The sequence below is a fragment of the Nymphalis io genome, chromosome 8 (genome assembly GCF_905147045.1).
Source record: "Nymphalis io chromosome 8, ilAglIoxx1.1, whole genome shotgun sequence".
Classification (NCBI taxonomy): Eukaryota; Metazoa; Arthropoda; class Insecta; order Lepidoptera; family Nymphalidae; genus Nymphalis; species Nymphalis io.
Genome location: NC_065895.1, coordinates 13,937,001 through 13,959,308, shown reverse-complemented (window position 1 = coordinate 13,959,308; position 22,308 = coordinate 13,937,001). Strand labels below are relative to the sequence as shown.

The 22,308-nt window shown below is 34.4% G+C and overlaps 1 protein-coding gene across 2 annotated transcripts; it reads left to right on the top strand.

Annotated features, from left to right (window-relative positions):
* The first annotated feature begins 351 nt into the window (after positions 1-351).
* Positions 352-21,459, top strand: LOC126769902 (protein rhomboid-like). 2 transcript variants are annotated; one of them, XM_050488870.1, is made up of 7 exons: positions 352-534; positions 17,978-18,082; positions 18,418-18,786; positions 18,966-19,118; positions 19,488-19,663; positions 19,810-19,988; positions 20,094-21,459. In XM_050488870.1, the coding sequence occupies exons 2-7, from the start codon at positions 18,053-18,055 to the stop codon at positions 20,216-20,218; spliced, it is 1,032 nt and encodes a 343-aa protein (XP_050344827.1). In that variant the 5' UTR covers positions 352-534; positions 17,978-18,052; the 3' UTR covers positions 20,219-21,459. The 2 variants fall into 2 exon arrangements, with proteins under 2 accessions (XP_050344827.1, XP_050344828.1); XM_050488871.1 differs by lacking the exon at positions 352-534 and adding an exon at positions 14,440-14,468.
* The last annotated feature ends 849 nt before the right edge of the window (positions 21,460-22,308 follow it).

Below are 22,308 nucleotides of genomic sequence, written 5' to 3'. Positions count from 1 at the left end.
CTTAAAATAGTTCTCAATATAGAAGTATTTTAAGTTTATAATGATAATATATTTCTTAATTTATCATTATAAATTGTCATGTAGTTTTCCGGAAATCAGAAAAAAAACAATGAATCAAAACTAACCTCTTAAAGCATTTTGAGAATTTAATTAAATTTTTTCTAACTAAAGAAATATTTTTAAAAAACAGCGTGCATAAACTAATAACTGTCATCCGACTGCACGCATAATTTCTGATCACTCTTATCAGCGAGTCAGCTGTTTTTTATCAGATGCACTCCGCTTTCTCGCTCGTGTTGTGTTATCAGTGCGACCGCGGCGCCCGGCGGCGTTGCACGTGTTCCTTAAATTGGGAAACCAAATTCTATTGTCAAACATTCTAATGTTTAATACCGAATTGATAGTGATATAATTTCCTAGTACTTTTCACATGATATGTTATGAATTTTACATTTGAAAATCTATTGAATATAATATTTTAACGTAAGTTTGTGTTGTGTTTGTTAAAGGACTTCAATTGGCAGAAATTGAGAAGTAAGTTAATTTATGTAAAAAAAGTCATTTAAAAATAATATTATTAAATTCAAAATATTGTATTAAAAATACGTTACTAGCAAAAAATATCGTGATATCTACCTGACATACAATTACGGAATATTTTACCTTTTCTTAAAAATTTCCATATCAATAAAGGATTTTCGTTGACACGTAATATGAATACTTGCATACTCTACTATGTTATAATCACAAAAAGTTCTCTCCGAGATTTTAAGATCAATAACAATATAAAATTAAAATTATAAACAACATTGATTGCCTATGATTGCCTATGATGATCACACAACTATATGATGTCACAACACGAATAAAAAATGATAGCCTAAAATATTTTCCCGTTATAAGCAATTAGTTATAAAACAATCCTTTGAATTATGAAGTCAACATGGTATAGTGAAATTAACCTGAACTTACAGTCAATTGCAAGTCGAAACATGCAGATTACAGTGACGTAACTGTATACATCGTCTCGACTCTCGATAAAGATAATTGGGCTTACCTTATCAACATTTGTAATATTGACAACAGTACGATTATTTGATAATCAATGTAAAAAATCAATGTAAAATGTATGAAATATCTATTTAATAAATTAAAAGGGTGGCGCCCTTTGAATTTATTAATTCCTTTGATGATACAAGAAATACATTATTTTGAAATTAATCACTGTATTGATTTAATTTTTTATGATATGTGATAGATGAATGAAACGCCGCCTATATTCTTGGTCAACATATAAAGCTTTTTATTTAAAAACATTTTATATATATTTAATTGTTTATTTGTTATTAATTGATGTGTGCAAAAGGGCGGAGTCTCTCGTCTTTGACGCTAAAATTTTGAATGGTGACTTGCTTTTGTATATTTCAATGAAATAGATTTTGAAAGGAGATAATCTAAACTAAGCATATCAAAAAACACCAAATATTTTCTGAATTCGAACCTACAATCCACGCGTAGTTCACACATTTAGACTATAAATATTAACTTTACACTGTACAGTCAAATTGTTGGAGTTGGTGTTTTTTATCCTTATACGGTTTTGTCTGGAGTAATTTCTTTGCCTTAAAATGATTTATTTACTTAAATAAAGACAATGATCGTAATCTATCTCATGACAGTATCCCAGGAATATTATCTGTATAGAAACTTACTAATTACGATCCGTAAACAAAACGTAACTCAATTTTTATTGTATGTAACTTGGCGAAGAATAAAAGCGGGATTACTGTGGTTCATTTCAACGTCGTCCCCTTTCTGTATTATTCGCATTACCAGGTAACATTCAAAGCTGCTAATTACGCTTTTTAACGTTACGTACGTTACCTTTGTGATTCAAAATTCATTCAACGAAAATCGCCTGCGAAGATTACTGAGCACTCGCTACCTAGTAATGCCAATTTAAATTCATTCCGTTTTCATATAAATTCCCACGTATAGTTGATTATGTTGCTAAGGAAAACATAGTGAAACATACTTGGTTTCGGGCACCAACATGAAGCAGTATTGTAATACACTTAAAGCCTTTCATTAAAGACCCGATTGAATGTTATTTCATTTGTAAGTGTATTTTCTTTTATTTTTGTAACCGGTTTAATTTTTTTTATTTGTTTTTAATTTTTAGTAGGCATAAAATTAAGTAATTGTGTGTGCCAAGAGAGCTTTTTCACTCGTGATATATAATCAAAGTGCAGTATTGTTTAGGCAATCTAAGTTAGTTTATTAGTTCAGTTTATTATTTGGCAAGTGAGTACTGCTTTTGGTAGAGCGAAAACATTAAACACCATTGCAATTTGTAACTGAGAACAAAGTATATTAATATATAATAGTAGTGTAGTATATATATGTACGTATGTATGTATTATGTATGTAGTAGTGTATGTAGTATATAGATAAACTGGCTTGTACCCTTCCCATTTATAAATATTATGATCCTCTGCCCAAAGGTTGCCTGGAAGAGATCGCTGCTTAGCGATAAGGCCGCCTGTTGCACCTCATGCAACTTTTTTGTTTAAAAATTGTAATTTTTAGTTTTAAGTTTGGGTGCAATAAAGTGTCAATAAATAAATAAATATATTAATTAGAAGACTAGCGATCCGATCTATCCTTACGTACGCCTGACATCCTTTTATTCTTTAAAGTTTTCTAGAACATCACGTAATATTTTTAAAAGATAAGTCTAAATTTTAAAACTTACATAGTAAGTTTAAGTACATCGAGTAATTGAAACACATACATAAACAATATGCTACAACAATATAACATACTCTTTTTTTGAAGTCGGGTAAAAACATTTAAAAAAAAACAGTTAAATAACTTGAAATTTGTTTTAAAAATACAAATTTTTAAAACTTAATTTTATTATGTTTTTACCAAGTTTTATGAATAGTATTCAGTTAGGTAAAGCTAGCTACTATCAGACGGATTACAAAAGGGTTCATTCTGACAGGTAAAGACATACAATACCTTTGTTTCGGATCTCTCTTCATCAGGATCGCTTTCAGTTTGAACATGATTACGAGTGTATTTGACAATTAGACTGAGTACTGTAAACAAAAAACAAAATATATAATAATTATGTTACGAGAAATCGTTATAAATTATAATTTGTATATAAATATACTTAAAGAGGTAAAACTAATATTTTTACCTCTTTCAGTCTATTTATATCCCTAATATTTAGTTGTTTTTAATTAAAATTATTTTGTTTATATTTTATAAGTTATTATACATTTTTAATGGTTATGTGATTTATTTTTGTAGGCGTTTTTTTTGGCTGTAATTAGCATCGTGCGTGTTGTTATTACCTGCGTGTTATATTTAACATACTTACTTATTTATTGCATTTACGAAACTGAAATTTTTACTAAGAATATAAAAAAATAGATGATAAAAAAGTGTAACGTTAGCATTCGTTGATTTTTATGCACGATAAATAAAAATATTCAACTTTATTTTATTTAAGTAAATTACTTTTTGGAAAAGAGTAGTTTCTTAGTTTCTTTCCAGTTCATTTCGGTGGTAACTCAAAAAGTAAGTTAATATATTTTGATAGTAAACATTGATTTACCATCAGGTAATAAAGGCCCATTTGCTGCTATGTAGTTTTTATAGAATAGGTAGGCGGACGGGCGAACAGGACGCCTGGTAAGTGGTCTCCACCACCCATAGACATTGGCAGAGTATGAAATATTAACCATCCCTTCCATCGTGAATACGCCACCGACCTTGGGATATAGATGTTATGCTCCTCGAGCCTATAGTTACACTGGCTCACTCATCCTTCAAACCAGAACACAACACTTGTACTGTCGTTTCGCGGTAGAATTTCTTATAAAAAATACCTACCCAGACGAGCTTCCACAATGCCTTACCACCGATTTAACGTCTGCATTTTTTATAAAAACGAATTAATTTATTTTCATAAAAAGTAACAAACATGTCGTCTGCGAAACAGCTACCATTCAATCCGCAACCCTCCGAACCGTAGCACAATAGTACACGGGCGAAATGTATACACTCAAAATATCTATAACGAATCCAGCCACTATGAAATCGGCTTAAAATAATTACTATTTTTTCAGTAGACCGACAGTTACAAACTCGACATGAGCTACTATGGAGCTTTATTTCTGTTAACAATTTTGTTCGTTCTTTTGAATTGGTAAATGTACACAAGCAAATCCATATATTCTTCGATTAGGTTCATAATATAACTGTTTTATTCGTGATGTTACAGTATTCAATTAAATACTACTACTACCAACGGTTCGAGGTGTGGGTTATATCGAGCAAAAGAGAAAAGATACTTGGTTATGTTATTCGTTTTATCCATTATTTTTAACAGACGTATTAATTAAATACAATTATTATTTATTTATAAGTTTTTTTTTATCATCATTACTGTTTTTTTGACAAAAGTAATAATTTTAATTTAATTTAATGACCCAGTGGTAATAACGCGTGAATCTTAACCAATGGTCGTGGGTTCACACCCGGGCAAGCACCACTTTTCATGCGTTTAATTTATGTTATAATTCATCTCGTGCTTGACTGTGAAGGAAAACGTCATAAGGAAACCTGCATGTGTCTAATTTCACTGAAGTTTAGCCACATATGTATTCCACCGTGGTGGAATAAGCTCCAAAAACTTTTCCTCAAAAAAAGCAGAGGAGGCCTTAGCCTGACAGTGGGACATTCACAGTCTGATACTGTACTGTGTAATTATTATTAAGTTATATAATGACATATTCGTTAATATACGATCGATTAGCCTGTCTGATGAAGCTATCTTAAGCTATATCAAAGTGACATTAATGCTATTATCATATTGGTATTAGCAGATTTGTTAAATAAACGTCCAAACGACGCGAAAACATATATACGTGCAATGTATAAAAAACTTTATTGCATCTTATATCTCAAGCTATTTGATTCTTTAATTTTACTTACTCGCAAAAGTTTATAAATGTTTACTTCTGTTTATAATTAATTATTGATTTTTAATGTTTTTTTACGATCAAAGTGTCTGAAGATAAACATTGAATAATCATAAATCTATAAATCAAGTAATTTGAACTGGAGCCACATAACAGTTGCTTTTATTTAAATATATTACAGGAGTGACGTCAATAGCTATTTTACTGTAAAAATTGAATTATTTTTAAATATATTAATACTAATACTAGTTGTTTGACGGAGCGACGCGGTGTACTAGTTGGTTGTTTTAAATTTATATTTATTTATACAGCTCGGCGACTTGCAAAAATGTATACATATGCTAATTTTCCTTTTGCTGTTTGGTATATTTAGAGTCACCAAACTGTGTGTATTGTATTTACATATGTGTTTCGTTGGTGTACAATGATAATGGTGATGACCTTCTGACCAATGTCTGTCTCGTGGCCTTTACGCTGGCTAATCTCTCTTGAGAAGGAGATTTTACAGAGCACTTTACACGATACGCTTGTGTACACGACACAGAGCAAGCCGGAGAGGGTTCAGACACAAAACCAACGGCTTTACTTCCTTTTTTACTAGTTAAATTTCGTAAGCCGACTGGCAAATAGACCACCTGATGGCAAGTGCTCACCATAGACATTTTCACTGTAAGTAACTAAGTGTCAGTTACAGAGGCTTAATAATGATACATATGACTGTGTGATTGGTAGAATATGTGGTGGTACCTAATCAGATCGTTTTGGCACAGAGCTCTCCAACAAGCTACAATATTGACAAATTCCATACTTTGAGGTGATATGGATAATTTTTGCCATTAAAGCCCAATAATTTTTCAATGGCCCGACCCGAAGTGAACCGTGATCTCGAAGTCGCCAACAATATAAGCTAGCCAATATAACAACGAGGTAGTGTGCGATACAGAGTATTCGTATAGTATTGTTTTGTTGTCGTATATGGTGTATCACTGATAATGTATGAGCCGTTTTTGAGTTGCCGTAGTACATATACATACGTGTCTAACTGACCGCATGTGGCTACACGTTGTTTGTTTTTTTGCGTGTATTTTCTATAACTATGATTCATTTCTTTGTTACTATCAATAGAAACATAATTATCAATACTCATAAAATTATATAAATATATTTTGTTTATGTTGTTAATTATACGTTGCACCAAAAATGACATGATTTATCTGTTATATTAGGTAATATAACAGATAAATCATACATATAATTATATAAGATATATATAATTATCGTGGGTATCCGAGCTTATCAGCTACTATAACTTATAAGGCGATTAAATTCTAATTAATATATATAAGGGATATAAGGGGAGCCGACAACAACCTAGGCTCTCTTCCGTCAACCTCACCTGCTCGTGGTACATCCTGCTAATCAACGAACGAGGCTCTGGCGACCGAAATCGTGGCGGTATAACCACACAAATGCTGGAATCCGAAAATCCTGACTGACTGTCAGGTGTCAGGATTTGCATTGGTATAACACCGAAGACATGGAGCAGAAGTGTGGTGGTGCTGTTTTTCAAGAAGGGCGATAAAGCACTTCTGAAAAACTATCGCCCCATTTCACTTTTAAGCCATGTTTACAAATTGTTTTCGAGGGTAATCACGAATCGTCTTGCCCGAAAATTCGATGACTTCCAACCCGTGGAACAGGCTGGGTTTCGAAAAGGCTTCAGTACCGTAAACTACATACACACACTAAGGCAAATAATACAGAAGACCGAGGAATATAATCAGCCTCTATGCCTAGCGTTTGTGGACTACAAAAAAGCCTTCGATACCATCGAGACCTGAGCTGTTCTGGAATCCATGCAGAGATGCCTAATTGACTGTCGGTATGTCCTGGTGGTGAAGTGTTTGTACGAAGCCGCATGACCATCCAAGTACAAAATCACAGCACAATACCAATCCAATTACATCGTGGGATAAGACAGGGAGATGTAATCTCACCGAAACTCTTTACCAATGCATTGGAGGACGTCTTCAAGACGCTAGATTGGAATGGACGCGGCATTAATATAAATGGCCAACACATTACACATCTGCGATTTGCCGACGACATTGTCATCATGGTGGAAACTCTGCAGGATTTGGAAGAGATGCTAAACAGCCTGAGCGATTCTTCAAGACAAGTAGGTCTCGGGATGAACATTGAAAAGACCAAAATTATGGCAAACCGTCATGTATCCCCGAGACCAGTGGTCGTAAATGGCTCTCCACTTGAAGTTGTGCAGGAATATATCTACCTGGACCAAACTATACAACTTGGCCGGCACAACTTTGAGAAGGAGGCTAAAAGAAGAATACGTTTGGGCTGGGAATACGAATGCCGATTCGGAAGGTTACGATCGATCCCACAGTCGCTCAAGACCAGGGTCTTCAATCAGTGCGTCCTATCTGTTATGACTTACGGTGCCGAAACGTGGAAACTTACCGTAGGACTGGTCCACAAATTTAGGATCGCTCAGCGAGCAATGGAACGTGCGATGCTTGGGGTTTCTCTGGCAGATAGAATCCGAAATGAGGACATTCGCCAGAGAACTAAAGTCACCGACATCGCACATAGAATTAGCTCGCTGAAGTGGAAGTGGGCTGGTCATGTCTCCAGGCGCATTGATGGCCGATGGAGCCGACACGTGTTAGAATGGAGACCACGCTTAGGCAAACGTAGTGTAGGACGCCCTGTGACAAGATGGGCCGACGATTCAAAAAAGGTGGCAGGTTCGGGATGGATGCGGACTGTCCAAGATCGGGATGGTTGGCGTTCTATGGGGGAGGCATTCGACACAAGGCTGAAAAAAAAATTCTAATTTAAAAATTGAACAATACAAAAGGTCTTCCAAACCAATTTCGGCCACGGCGGTCAATCTCAAGAGAGATTAGCCAACTACGCAAGAGATATATTACAGTGCACAAATGTATGCGCAAACACAGGTGCACTCTCTATTCCTTAGCTGTCATAATCCGATGGGACGGCAATCCAACACGACCGGAAATAGTTCAGTTGCAGGACCAACGGCTTTACGTGCTTTCCGAGGTACGCAAGTGTACACACTTCCACCATCCAGACTCCGGGTTGCTACTGAGAATTTTCTGACAGAAAAATCCAATAACTATATTTATTGGCCCGACCTGGGAATTAAACCCAGGACCTCCAGATCAGCGGCCTTATAGCCATTAGACCAACGAGGCAGTCAAAAGAGAATAATATATAAATACAATTGAAAGACCACATTAACTGTGACATCACATAGATTTGAATTGAAAATATATTTTGGAATCTAATTTCTTTTCAACATCACCATCATCTCAGTCAGAAGATGCCCACTGCTGGACAATGGCCGTAGGATCTTCTCCAAAGCCGGTCTCGCGCTACCTGCACTCAGAGGCTATTCATTTTGTGCTATATCCAACTGGTACTGTGAAACTGAATAATTAAAGCTAAAATGTGAAAATATGCTTAGCATTAAAAGTAATCAAATAAGAAAACGAAATGGCAGCTAATCAATTGTTGAAAATCGACCAATTATGTAATGACCGATTTATCTCGAGAACCAAATTTATTTCAGCAATCTAACGGAGCTGCATGACAATGTTGTGACCGCCACAATTTTCAAGATATTATCGTGCACAATTATGTGAGCAAACATCGGTGCATTATCTATTCCACATTCCTCATCATCATCATTGAATTACAATATGATCGCCATTCCATGGAATGTGAAATACTCAATTCCGTTTACGTAAGGAGTAGATAAGGGTGAGACAGGGGGATGTAATATCCCCGAAACTGTTCACCAACGCGTTGGAAGACGTTTTCAAAACGCTGGATTGGACTAGGTATGGAGTCAATGTAAACGGCGAGTACATCTCACACCTTCGATTTGCCGACGATATCGTCATCATAGCAGAGTCGCTGGAACAACTCACCGAAATGCTGCGTAGCCTAGGCGAGTCTTCCCGGTGTGTCGGTCTCGGCATGAACTTGGACAAGACCAAGGTCATGTTCAATAGGCATGTCGTGCCGGGACCGATATACGTCGAGGGGAAACCTCTCGAAGTTGTTAGTGAATATACCTACCTAGGACAGATAATACAAGTCGGTAGGAACAACTTCGAGAAGGAAGCCGATCGAAGAATTCGCTTGGGATGGGCAGCATTTGGCAACCTTCGTCAAGTCCTCAAGTCGTCTATACCGCAATGTTTGAAGACGAAAGTCTTCAACCAATGCGTCTTACCTGCCATGACATACGGTGCCGAAACGTGGACACTAACTGCGGGACTAGTCCACAAATTCAAAGTCGCTCAGCGTGCTATGGAGCGAGCTATGCTCGGAGTATCTTTGAAGGATAAGATCAGAAATGAGATTATCCGGAAAAGAACCGGAGTCACCGACATAGCTTGCAAAATTAGCAGGCTGAAGTGGCAGTGGGCTGGTCACGTATGTCGTAGGACCGATGGCCGTTGGAGCAGACGAGTCCTAGAGTGGAGACCGCGAATCGGCAAGCGCAGCGTAGGGCGCCCTCCAGCCAGGTGGACCGACGACCTTAAGAAGGTGGCGGGCACCAACTGGATGCGGAAGGCGGAGGACAGGGAGCTTTGGCGCACCTTGGGAGAGGCCTATGTTCAGCAGTGGACAACGATTGGCTGTTGATTGAAGGAGTAGATTTCACTATTGACATACGACAGATAAGTGCTTACTTACAATTAGTGGAAACTTTACTATAAAGAGTATAAGACTCCTCGATTTTTACCGTGTAATGATGGCAATAGTTCGGTCAATGACATTAATCGTCAACAACTTTTATTTGTTATCGTTACCCCCATTGAGGCCAAGCGCCATGACTACAATATAATTGAATTAAGCTATTCTAATATATACCTAGACCTAGCCAAGTAGTTCTTTCGCAATGGTGTCATTGCTCTTTGGTGCTTAAAATTCATATTATTATATACTCACACCTAATAACATATTCATAGATATAACAAAGTGACCATATTATAGTGGCTGATGTTGATTAAAGTAAAAAGTAAAGTAACAGCCTGTGAATATGCCATCGCTGGGCTAAGGCGTCCTCTCCTTTTGTGTAGAAGACCTGGAGCGTTTTCGACCACGCTGGTCCAATACGTGTTGTTGGATACACTAGCAGCTGTCATAATATGTAGTTTGCCATATGATGTTTACTTCAAAGTCGCATGAGATAAAATATAATCACAATTAAAGCAGTAAGCTCGAATTTCAATCCGTTAGCTTCGGTTAAGGTTGACGTGTTCTAATCACTGTGTCATCTCTCATTAATTATTTGCTTTTATACTGACACACATTTCTGTATGATAAATGGTTTTTTTAAATATAAACATAACAATGCACCCATATTTAATAGTAATTTTCAAACAATAGATATTAAGTACAGTATTGCAGTAATAAAAAGCATTTTTCATAAAAGCTATAACAATGATTAAAAGCAAAGTCTATCTAGATAGTTGTTAGCGTATGTAATGTGCGTACGTGCATTCGTTATAATTACTTGCATAAACATCGCCTCTCTGAAACGAACGGTTTTTTGCGAGCTTCATTAAGACGTGAAGGGCGCACGAGCGCTCTCCTGTCTCCGCCAGACTGTTACATGCACTTTGTAATTCATTTATCGATCATGAAAAACTAACTCGATGCTTGCACTTATGGTTAAATATAAAACGACTTTGACTTTCCTTACTTGATAAATATGCGTATATTTTAATTTAATAGATAAACTGATGATTACGGGGTCTAATCCAGGCTCTCTGATATGTAATAGCTATACTATAATGACGTGAATAAAAAAGTAAATGAGAACATTTGCCCGACAACGGCTCATTTTACCATTTGAAGTAAATTCTACACTTTTCTTTCTAAATGAAGCTGAACAGTTTTGTTTGGATGTACTTACATCAGAACCAGTTTTTTTGAAAATAGTTTTTTTGCATTAAAGGGCTCATTTATATAAGAAAATGATATATCTTGGAAATTATATATCAAACATCATAATAAGCCCACGATAGTGTGGCAGTATCGCTTAACGCTATTGTAGCTAATATATAACATTTACGTATATAATTCTTGTGATGACTCAATCTGATTAAGAACATATTTATTTATTTATTTATTATATGTAGAACAAAAGTCATTATCATAAACAAATAGTTTTCCAAAGCGAAACAACAATACGTAGTAATGACGGCATCAAGGCTCATTGAGACCGAGTGGCACGAGTATGCCGTCCGCCAGACTTGCGGTGGCTGTGCAGCCGCAGGCGATCGATAGTTCACTGACTCCCCTTGATTACAACAACAAAAGCCTTGGCTATTTTAATTTTTCATGCTGGAGTCACAGCCTGAACAATGTGTCTGCGCTTCGTGCTACCTACACCAAGTAATCTGGCTCGCTGCTTTATTTAGTCCCTCGAGTTCAAAGTTGCAGCATTTATTTTAAGCCAAGAAATATTTTAAGAATAAAATTTATACTACTCGTCGAATTCAAATTTAAAATATATTTAATAAATTGACAAACACTAAATTATATATATTGAAAATAAAAAATTACACGGGATCGGAAAATTAATTACCCAGACCTGAGACGAGCCGGCAAAAAAGCGGGTTATTTTTATTTCAAATATAATTCCTGTATATGTTTTTTAGTTACTTCAATTAAGCCTTTTTTTACTGATTGTAATATTTAGAACGATAAATTTCTGTTTTGACGTTATACATATAACTTAAAGACTATTATATAGATACAATAATAAATAGTAATAATAGCACATAATGGTTTGATTTTTGATGTAAAACAAAATCAAATATTTCAAGTGTTAGTATCGCGTCACGTCACGTGTTGGAATTGGAAATAATATCGTAAATATCGCAATAAAACAGTTTACATTGAGCGCTATTTATAAAGGGCGTTACTGGGGCCATTTCAGATGACCTTCACCTTGAGAAAATTGTTTGAACTCTAAAGTGATAACGTCACGTATTTCATATCTACACGAACCATAATTATAATGGTAGTTCCGACGAGACGAGATTAAAAAGTAAAACTAAAGTATCGCTTTGGCTCAAGTATTACACATTACTATTATTATTACTATAACATAATAATTAATAAAACGGTTTGTTTAAATTAGAAGACCATTTAATAGCCAGATGCTGGTGAGTGCTCATTCACACCGATAGAAATTGTATTGTAAAGAATGTTATTTATTTTTTATAATGTAGAAAATTATCTTCTGCCATCTTCGGTATACATAGGAAAGAATGTTTTGTACTCGACTAAAATCTGCCGTACATTTATCCAGCTGAAATTTGTGGTATACAGACACTGGATCCTTATTATATTAAAAATAAAAAAATAAAAACAATATATTATTCTGTATTTTATATTAGAATTTAACGTACACATATACTAAACAATGTTGTAATAAAAACTAAAGATGTAATGATAAATAAAAGGTTACATACAGGTTACACGGTTTATCTTCAAAATTTGGTTTGACGTATGTACTCGTTCTTATCTTTATACATAAACAAACAATTGAATAAGAGGAATAATATATAAATGTAAATTCGATACGGGGTAATATTAATTAATTGTGGTTTTCCGTAATCTACTACTTAAAGGACTTTTGGCATTCCCGAGTTATCGGTACATATACAAACAGTGTTCAATATGATTTATAAATACTTTTCAATCAATTCAAACAGGCCTCTAAGAAAAAAAATAACCAAAAAATTGAAAGAAAGCCAAAACTACATAAGTGAAATTATAGTTTAACCATGTAGTGCTTAAGTTGTTTATTTAAATAATAGTTTAACTTCAAGGAAGTCATCTGGCGCACATTCCGATTCAATGAAGTAGTCATCTAGACTCTACGACGTCAAAAGTTTTTAAACCTGAAACGTGGTTTTTTTTTTATAGAATAGGAAGGCGGACGGGCATACGGGCCACTTGATGGTAAGTGGTCACCAACGCCCATAGACATTGGCTTTGTAAGAAATGTTAACCATCGCTTACATATTCTTCTATAAAAAAATGCATGCACATCAAAATAGCGTTAATATAAATTAAAGTTAAGATACACCACCTGATAAATACTTTATACTTATAATTTATCTCGTGTTTGGCGGCGAATGAAATCATGGTTAGGAAACCTGATAAAATGTGAACCACCGACCTACACGTGTTATGGAATAAGATCCAAATCCTCGACTCGATTTATTAGCGTTTACTCAGCAATGGAACAATGAAACGCTGTTAGTTAAACTTTAAAAAAGTAGTAGTAGTTAAATTTTTATTAAGAAAATTTAAAATATAACATATTAATTTAATATTTTTTTAGGATTTTGATAATTAATAAATTAAAAACAAAAACCACACCATTTTTATTGTTATCAAAGTAAACAAACCAAGCATTAATTCTCAGTAACACTATCGTTGAGTTAAAATTGAATTCCATTTTTGTATAATAAAATGTCATGCGCCAATTAACGCGATAAGATAAAAACGATACAGATTTTTATTGAATTGTGTTAATTTAATGAATTGTTTAATGACTGTAATTGGGATGATCTTGACATACTTTAATAAGTCAATGCCAAGTGAAATAGGCGCTGATAACTGTAAACGTAATATTTTACTAGATAATAGCGTAATTCAATACAATTGGATTCATCACGGTCGCTGGATCGATTGCCGCTTATGACAAGAAAATAAATATTATTTTTTTTTCGGTCCAAGATCTAAGATCCAAGATATATAGGCTGATTTTGATATAATTATATTAAATCTGAAAATGAAAGTCAACTTCGTGGTTTCGTTTTGAATGACGTCATTAAAAAAGTTGTAATATAGGGTAGCATAGCGTAAGCTGAGAGATACATCAAATGAATTCACTAAGTGGGGCCTTCGTGTTAGTCTTATTACACAATAACATATATATTCGATATATAAGAATATTTAGCGCTAATTTATGATTGACAATCTAAGATTTTAATTTTTAATCGTTAAATTGATACTAGGAAAACGTGTATGTTTTAATCATTTCAACCCACGATGACCTACATAAATTATGTTCTGCGCACACAATTACTTGGAAATATGACCTGACCCAGCACAAGCAGCTATACATATTATATTACATTATATGACAAAGTGATCAAAATGTCTTATTATTCATTCTAGTATCAAACTTAACAATGCGCCTCTCAAATGTTTGCCATAAATAATTTTAAATTGAACTTACATCAAAGCTTTGAAAATGCGAGACAGGTGGTTATATATTATTTCAGTATCAGAATAAACGGCGCGTGCGCAGGCCGCCCGCCGTAAGTTCGCGTTTATCTTAAACAGCTCATATCCTTATATTAAAATTAATATTGTGATAATTATGTAAGTGATTGTGATTATTGAATAAAATAATACACATTTCATTGTTTAGTGGAAGAGTATTATATATCTCTTTTAATTTGCGTTTATTTCCTTAATATTGTGTTTGTTCAATTATCGTGATATTGTTTAATTATCATATTTAACTTTTGTAAAAATCTACTAATTATTTTTGCCGTTTGTTAATGTTTTTTAATTTCTTACATGTTACATTTTATTTTAAAACTGCTAACTTATAGACATGTTTTGAGATAAATACGAGTGAATATTGGTTCTTGGTGATTCAGCGTCGTCGTGGGTGGCGAAGTGTTTAGCGAATATTAGCGGCGGCTTGGATTGAAGCCGCTAAACAATAATGAAAAGATTTCTTGTTGGTACATTATTTATTCAGATTTTAAACACTACATTTTTGTTATTTATTGTGTTTTTTTTTCTTTACTATTAATTAATGAAAGGCAATAAAACAGTGATAATCAAACTCGAAAAATCCGATGCTATTAATGAATTTGACGTTCTTGGAAATGTCAATCTACTTGTATACTTTTTGATTATATGTTAACCGCTGAATATTATTTACTAGAACGTAATAAAGTATTTAAAATAACATTATAGTAATAATAGCTATTAATTTCCGATATTGGGTTTTCACATCATTTTGCTTTTATCTAACATAGTCTTAGTATTAATAAGTTTTATATATATTTATAATTGTAATATCCTGCTGTCATCTTTATTGATATCTGTCGTTTGCCCAATATGGTCCAAGCTAGGAATTATGTCTTCGCATCTTCTCATTATTAGTCTTCTAGTACCGACTCTCAGGTATTACAGAGTAGCTTGGTCTGATTATCCTGGGCAGCACCTGTCCAAACAAAGCAAAAAAGTACATCTCAATTCTTAATTTTGTACTAAGTTTTAACCCAGTTAAAACCAGTAATAGCCAGTTTCTCGGAGCAAATTTAGTTTCTTTATCACATAGTTAACCATAGTTAACTTGCCGAAAGTTATAGTATTATATTGGCGGTTTTTCGGCAAGATATTTTGGTCCCTCAAGAAAGGTGTATGTCTATATTTATTTCTCATGATGAAATCAAGTTATAAAACCCTGTCATAATGCTCCCATTCATCGAACTATATATTTGTCTTATAGTGATATTGATAATAATCAGTTCACATTAAGTAAGTAAATATGATAAAAAACCGGGACAAAGATAACCCCCCAAAATAAAATATTTGATACTTTTTATCAGCTATCTAAACCTCGCCCAGTATTTTGGGTGACCGGCTTACTGTCGACCTAAATAGTCTCCAAACAGCTAAACATCGAGCTACGATTAGTTTACAAGTTTGACATCAATACAAAACGATCAAACGAATCCACACACACAGTAGAGCCAAGTCTAAACAATAAACACTAATCGAAGCTAAATATTCATAAACCCGATGTAATCGCAAATCCTTGATATTTAAATGCATATCTATCAATCGCGGATCTGTTGGCGGACAGACAGACATACCAATCCGGGCTCAACAAAAATGGCAACTGTCAGCTATCGCACAACACTTGCATACTCAATGTTCACACTCAATTACATAAGGCGAAGAATTAAATAACTCATTACTGACTGACCGCGCCGGTGCATCGCATGACAATATTTTTTCCCGTTATATTTCAGTGCGGTTACATGAATAATGATGAGCTTATTTGGTTACCATCTTTACGTGAAATCTTAACAAGAAATTTGTTATTAAGTTAATGGTAAACCACGAGTCATAGTCATCAAGATAATCCTTTTATTATGGAGGATAAAAAGCTCTATATTTTGACCTAGAATATAAATATGTCGTTGCAATATAATACTTGTAGTTGTTTTCCCGTTATGCATGTGCGGACAAAACATTTTCCAAAATATTTTTATTTAGTATCTCGAGCCAAGATGACCAAGAACATATGCACCTTAGCCGAAGATAGACGGTTCAAATCTGGACAATTCTGCTGACAAATTTCATGTACTTATTTTGTGCTTGTTATACAATCGTCAAAGTAGACCTTTGTCCAGCAGTGCGACATTCCCAGGCTGTAACTTTACCAAGTTCGTGTTGTTCTTATCTGAAATACTCTAGCTATATTTGTATGTCATGGTGTGTAAAGAAGAATGACTTTCAAATGGATCGATTAGATGAATTTAGCATTAAGAAGACACCCACTTCAAAATTTTGCATAATCCTTTCTGAATGCACCTCTGCATCACAAACTGAAGGTCACCATTAAATATCACGTCTATATGACTTATATGCTTTATATATTGGAACATATGTACTCGTATACACATTTTTGTAATGAATAAGACACAGATAACGTTTTTTGCTGAACTATCGTTTCGTCTCTGTCACACTTTTCTGCCCGTATTTCCTTCACAGCTTGGTTGATACTAAGACTATAAAAAGTGGCCATTACTGCAGTGTTATACTATTGAAGACATAAATATTTTTTACGTCCAAAAATACTCACAAAATTTACATTTTTATTGTAAAAGTTCTGTAAACAAATTATTTTTTTACATAATTTACGATCTTGATCGCCACGATTAAGGCTACAAAAATTAGACATATGCGTCAAACTGACATTTAATATTAACAACATAAAAATGTTTAAAACTTTAAAGATATGAAAATGTATAAATTAATATTTATAATTTACAAGACAAAGTTATATTTCAAAGGTTCGGCACGAATGTCAACATCCTACGCCATTGTAGTACTATTGTATATGCGGTACGATGTACTACAATTAATTATAGGATAGAATAGTGGCCTTCCCATTGTGAAGTTTTAATTGCTTACCTTATAGTAATATTATCATGTAATTGTTGTGATAACTTGCACAAATGTATAAAGATGGTTTCTTTATTGTATATTCAAACACGGTATTATTATTATATCATTGCCTTGGTCTAAGCGGTCCAGTCGCTGGCTTATGCCGCAGAACCCGAGATCTGGGTTCAATCCTCGAATCCGAAATTTGGTAATTCTTAGTGCTGCCTCTGAACCAGATAGTTCAGAGGCAGCACTAAGAGTCAGGTCGACTTGCCGTCCGATCGGTTTATGAGAGTTAGAGAACGGAGCCGATCATTTACGTTACTATAATTATTCAATTTGCAAAATATTTGTAATATATATCCCTATATTGTATATATCAATATTATTTCAGTATTGCCCATCCATAAAATGTCCGGAAACCCATCAAGTAATTTCAGGAAATGAATTAATTATTTGTCAAGGAAATCATTACACATCTGTTAGCTCCAGGGATAAAGCCTTGCACATAAACGCATCGAAACAAATCACTGTATCCGAGATTCGATTCGAAACCACAATAATTTAATAATTAATATAATTTCCGTGTAAATAAAAGGGAATCCCTAATTAAGTATCTATATATAAATGTTCATTTTCCTCTTATTTAGTATAAATTAGTGACGACGTAACTTATAACATCAATCTGTTGTCAGAGTTCACGAGGAGTATGGTGTGAAGAGAGCTCTGTGATATTCAGAAGATGACAAAGGGATCGTCCGCGGTGAAACATGGCTCCGGACGCGGAGGACTGCGAAGAGGTTTGGATGAGATAACAGTTCACAAACTTATCTATAAATCATTTATATAAAACGGCAAATTCTTTTATTTTAAGATAAATAAAATTATATCGACAGTTTTTATACTAAATAGTTACAACACAGAAACAAAATACAAATATTTCGCCCTATACAATAAGAAAACTACCAATTACAATATCGTTTGCAATTATTTATTTTTATAAATATTAAGTTGTTTGTTTTTAATTACATAATCTAATAACTGATAAAAATCAGTAAAAATATAAGTGAATGATATTATTCGTTACAAAATAGATGAAAAGTTTAATTTTAAAATGAACAGTTTTATTCTTTAGGTGGAGCGGCTGAATGGGGATTATCAGGAAGAACCAGTACATCAAGGGAGGAGAATCCTACCCGACGAGCCGCCACCAGCACAGGCCTGGACAGAAAACGAGGAGTTGGGTCCAGGAAACGATAGCAGAACTAACAGCCCTGGTGAGAACCGACGACTCCTTGGAAATAAACCACTGCAGAAGACCAGCTCTCGTCTACAAGCTGGCTTAACCTTAGGAGTGTGGGGCGTGTCTAAGAAGCAATCAAAATGTACACCTGGCTTGAAAAGCGGGAAACTACAAGCAAAAACGAAGTTCCAAAAACGAAAGGAGAAATTGATAGAAGCGTTAAGGCTGCCCTACTTCATTATCACCATGTTGTATATTATTGTAAGTCACAATTATCTATTAAATATTGTATATGAAAGAAAAAGTTATGGCAATATAGGCTTTATTGCAATGTATTACAATATTGAAAAAATAAAGAAATAGCTTCAAAGTTTAATTTTGATCTTGAAATTAAATTGAATGTATGTGTTCTATAGCCATGCAATGTATTTTATTCGTAGGGCTTGGTTCACTTCTTTGGACCAGAAGAATGGCGGGCGAAATTAGAATGGGCTCCAGGTGCGTGGTGGCGTCAACCCTGGCGGTTACTTACTTATGGATTTTTACACGCCGGCGCCGCGCACCTCGCACTAAATGCCTTAGTTGCTTTAGCGGTAAGTTTTATTTACACTAGGAACCAAGACTCCAGTGATTACAACGCGTGAATCTTAACCAATGATCGCATGTTCAAACCCAGGCAGGCACCGATGAATTATCATGTGCTTAATTTGTGTTTATAATTCATCTCGTGCTAGTCGGTGAAGCAAAATATCGTGAGGTAGCCTGTATGTGTCCACGTGTGTGTCCACCAAACCCCATTGGAACACCGAGGTAGAATAAATTCCAAATCTTCTTATCAAAGGGAGAAGAGGCCTTAGCCCAGCTATGGAACATTCACAGGCTGATACTTTTATTTATATTATAAATTAGGTTCATGTGCTCATGTCAAAATTGTAGTTAACAGCAATTATCTCATCTCTAAGGTTGGCTGGCGGCTTGAGCACGAACAAGGCTGGTCGCGGGTGGGGATTATATGGATGGGCGGTGTGGCAGCGGGTGCGCTCGGCGCCGGCTCACTGCAGCCACGTGTACACGTAGTGGGCGCCTCCGCAGCGGTATACGCATTGCTGACCGCACATCTTCCTAACGTGTGCCTTAGGTATAATATTAAATCTCTACTACATAAAACGTTTTATTTTTTATTTATCATTTAGTACTTTTAGGATAATTAATTTTTTTAATCCTTATGTATAATGAAGCGCTTCTGTATATGCATATATATTAATGCTGGATATTTTGTTTTAGATTTGGTCATATTCCACTGTGGTGGTTCCGTCCCCTTAGTGTACTAGTACTGGGGGCCTCTGAAGGCTGTTGGGCGCTCATGCGAACACCAGACCCGCACGTCACATATAATGTGGCGTGGGCCGCGCATGCGCTAGGCGCTGCGGTTGGCGTGCCATTAGGTTTTGTCGTCTTTAAAGGTACGTTTTACTTAATATTTTTATTTTAACTTAATCTATTTTAATATTATTTCTATTAAAGCATTGTGTTTAAAAATTTGTCTAAATAAATCTCTTATATTGTAGGTGAAAATTCATCTAAACGTATCATCGTGGTGTGTCGCATAGTGTCCAGTATCATACTAGCTGTAGGAGTTATCGCGGCTATTACCCACTACGTGTTCTGGTATGACGTCGACCACTTCACTTGATATACAAACAGACAGCGGTCTTACAGGATACGCCATTGATGTCTTCACTTCAAGGACATTGAAGTATCGATGCTTAAAGTATTTGAAGTGTCGTTCGTTGCAATTGATAGAGATGACAAAATACTCGGTAATATTCAGCAAGGAGAAGTCTGAAGAACGCTTAGGATAGGCTTAGAATAAAAATAACAAAAGTGGAAGAAGTTAATACTAGTCGAAAGGAATGAACTCTACCTAACCTAAAAATGAGGCTGGAATGTCTATTTACGAATTTATACTTTTTATTAAACTTTTAAAGTACAAAAAGAGTGTTCTTAAATTTAAAAAATAATTGTATTAGCAGAACTATATCATGAACGTATTACAAAAGAATAAACATTAAGCTGAAGATAAAACGCACAAGTCTTCCAACCAAAGATAATAGACGATGAATTGACTGGATCTCAAAGTTACCTAATCATGTACTTACTACGGATATGAATACTAATCAAAGTGATTTTAACATATATAAGGCTAGTATATGTAGCGAACATAATAATCATATTGTTAAAATGATCAAGTCAAATGACATTGTAACGATAAACATCACCTTCGACAATTTCTATGAAATTGATAACTTTGTTTTGTATCAAAACAATGTATTGATTAAGAATGTAATCGTTTAGATATAATTTCGTTTCACAATAACCTAGGAATTGTTTAATTAAATTACCTATACTGTCTTAATAATACTAAATATGTACAAAGTCATGTATTTTGTAAGAAAATAACTGTTAATCTTCTACTATAGTTATTGTATATGGACAAAGTTTTTAATAGTTGTGCTTCTAGTTGATCCAAAGAGATTATGTGTCTAGTCACAAACAATTGTTCAGTATAAATTGGTCCGAATTTTGATATTCAAAAATTGTTGTCGATTGTACAGACATGTAATTTTATCGTACGTACTATTTTTCTTGCACAGCATGTGTTTGATTTATTGGTATTTATAAATTTACATAATGAATAAGTACTAAATAACTTACAATGTGCAAATTGTTAATTCACGCTGAACTCCCCCTGGTTAAGATTTTTGATAAAAGACCTCCAAAAGTGTTCGTAGGTTAGGGTTATTAATCAAAATTTTAAAATTTACAAAGAACTTTATCACTTTTGTATTAAAATTGTTTTAAACATTTCATATCTTTCTTGTGATGCTCACGCGTTATGTAATTGTTTGTTAATAAAATGTCATTTTTTAACTATTTGGGTCTTTTATTTTTAGTTATTTTTAAACATCTTCGATCAGCTCTGTTTGGATAAATTAAAGAATATTTCAGTAAATATTTTTATTGTGTCTTAATTAAATGGCTAAAGATACTTTATACTATTGAGGCAAGTTCGTTTTAAAATGATCAAAGTAACTATCAATCTGGTCACGGTAAGAATCGAGTTCAGTTTTATGACTATCTGAGATCAAAGCCGACTGCAATTAACGGTTACTTTCAAATGTATAAATACTTTTACTAGTTAAAATAACCTTATATTATACTTAATCTATTAATCACACACACACATACATTCTCTGTACATTGAGTCGATTTGGAATTATTCACTTGAAAACTGCATGATTCGTTCTCTCTGTTCGTTTCATCTAAATAGTTATTTTCAGTCTGCATTTTATCCGCATCTAACCATTTTATAAATATTCTCTCAACAGCTTAGAGAGCGACACTGGACACCGAGTTCTGTACATTTACACTCTTGACAGGGGGACGACAGTTCCGCTATAATCCTGCCCACTCGATACATCCGACCATAGATATTGCATCCAGCAAGTTTCGGCAAACCTAAGTTCAATCCTGGTAAAAATATTTGATTAGGTGGTCGAATTTCTACAGACTGTCCAGCAAAGCCTTCTTTACTTGTTATTTCTAGTAATTTCGTAGTGGGTGGCCTCTGCGTAGTTTTTGGAGAAGTAATCGATTTACGAGTAGTAGGGTAAGGAACCGGCTTAAACCCAGTTGTTGGTCTTTGTGTTGTTTTTATTATAGAATTTGATTCTCCAAGTATTAAGTGATCAATTCGGTTGACTGCACTTTGTGGATATATTT

Excerpts from the sequence above, each read along its gene's own strand:
- LOC126769902 (XM_050488870.1), top strand. The coding sequence starts at position 18,053 with ATGGCTCCGGACGCGGAGGACTGCGAAGAG. Across the intron at positions 18,083-18,417 it reads ACGCGGAGGACTGCGAAGAG|GTGGAGCGGCTGAATGGGGA; the intron begins GTTTGGATGAGA and ends TTTATTCTTTAG. Across the intron at positions 19,664-19,809 it reads CTTCCTAACGTGTGCCTTAG|ATTTGGTCATATTCCACTGT; the intron begins GTATAATATTAA and ends ATTTTGTTTTAG.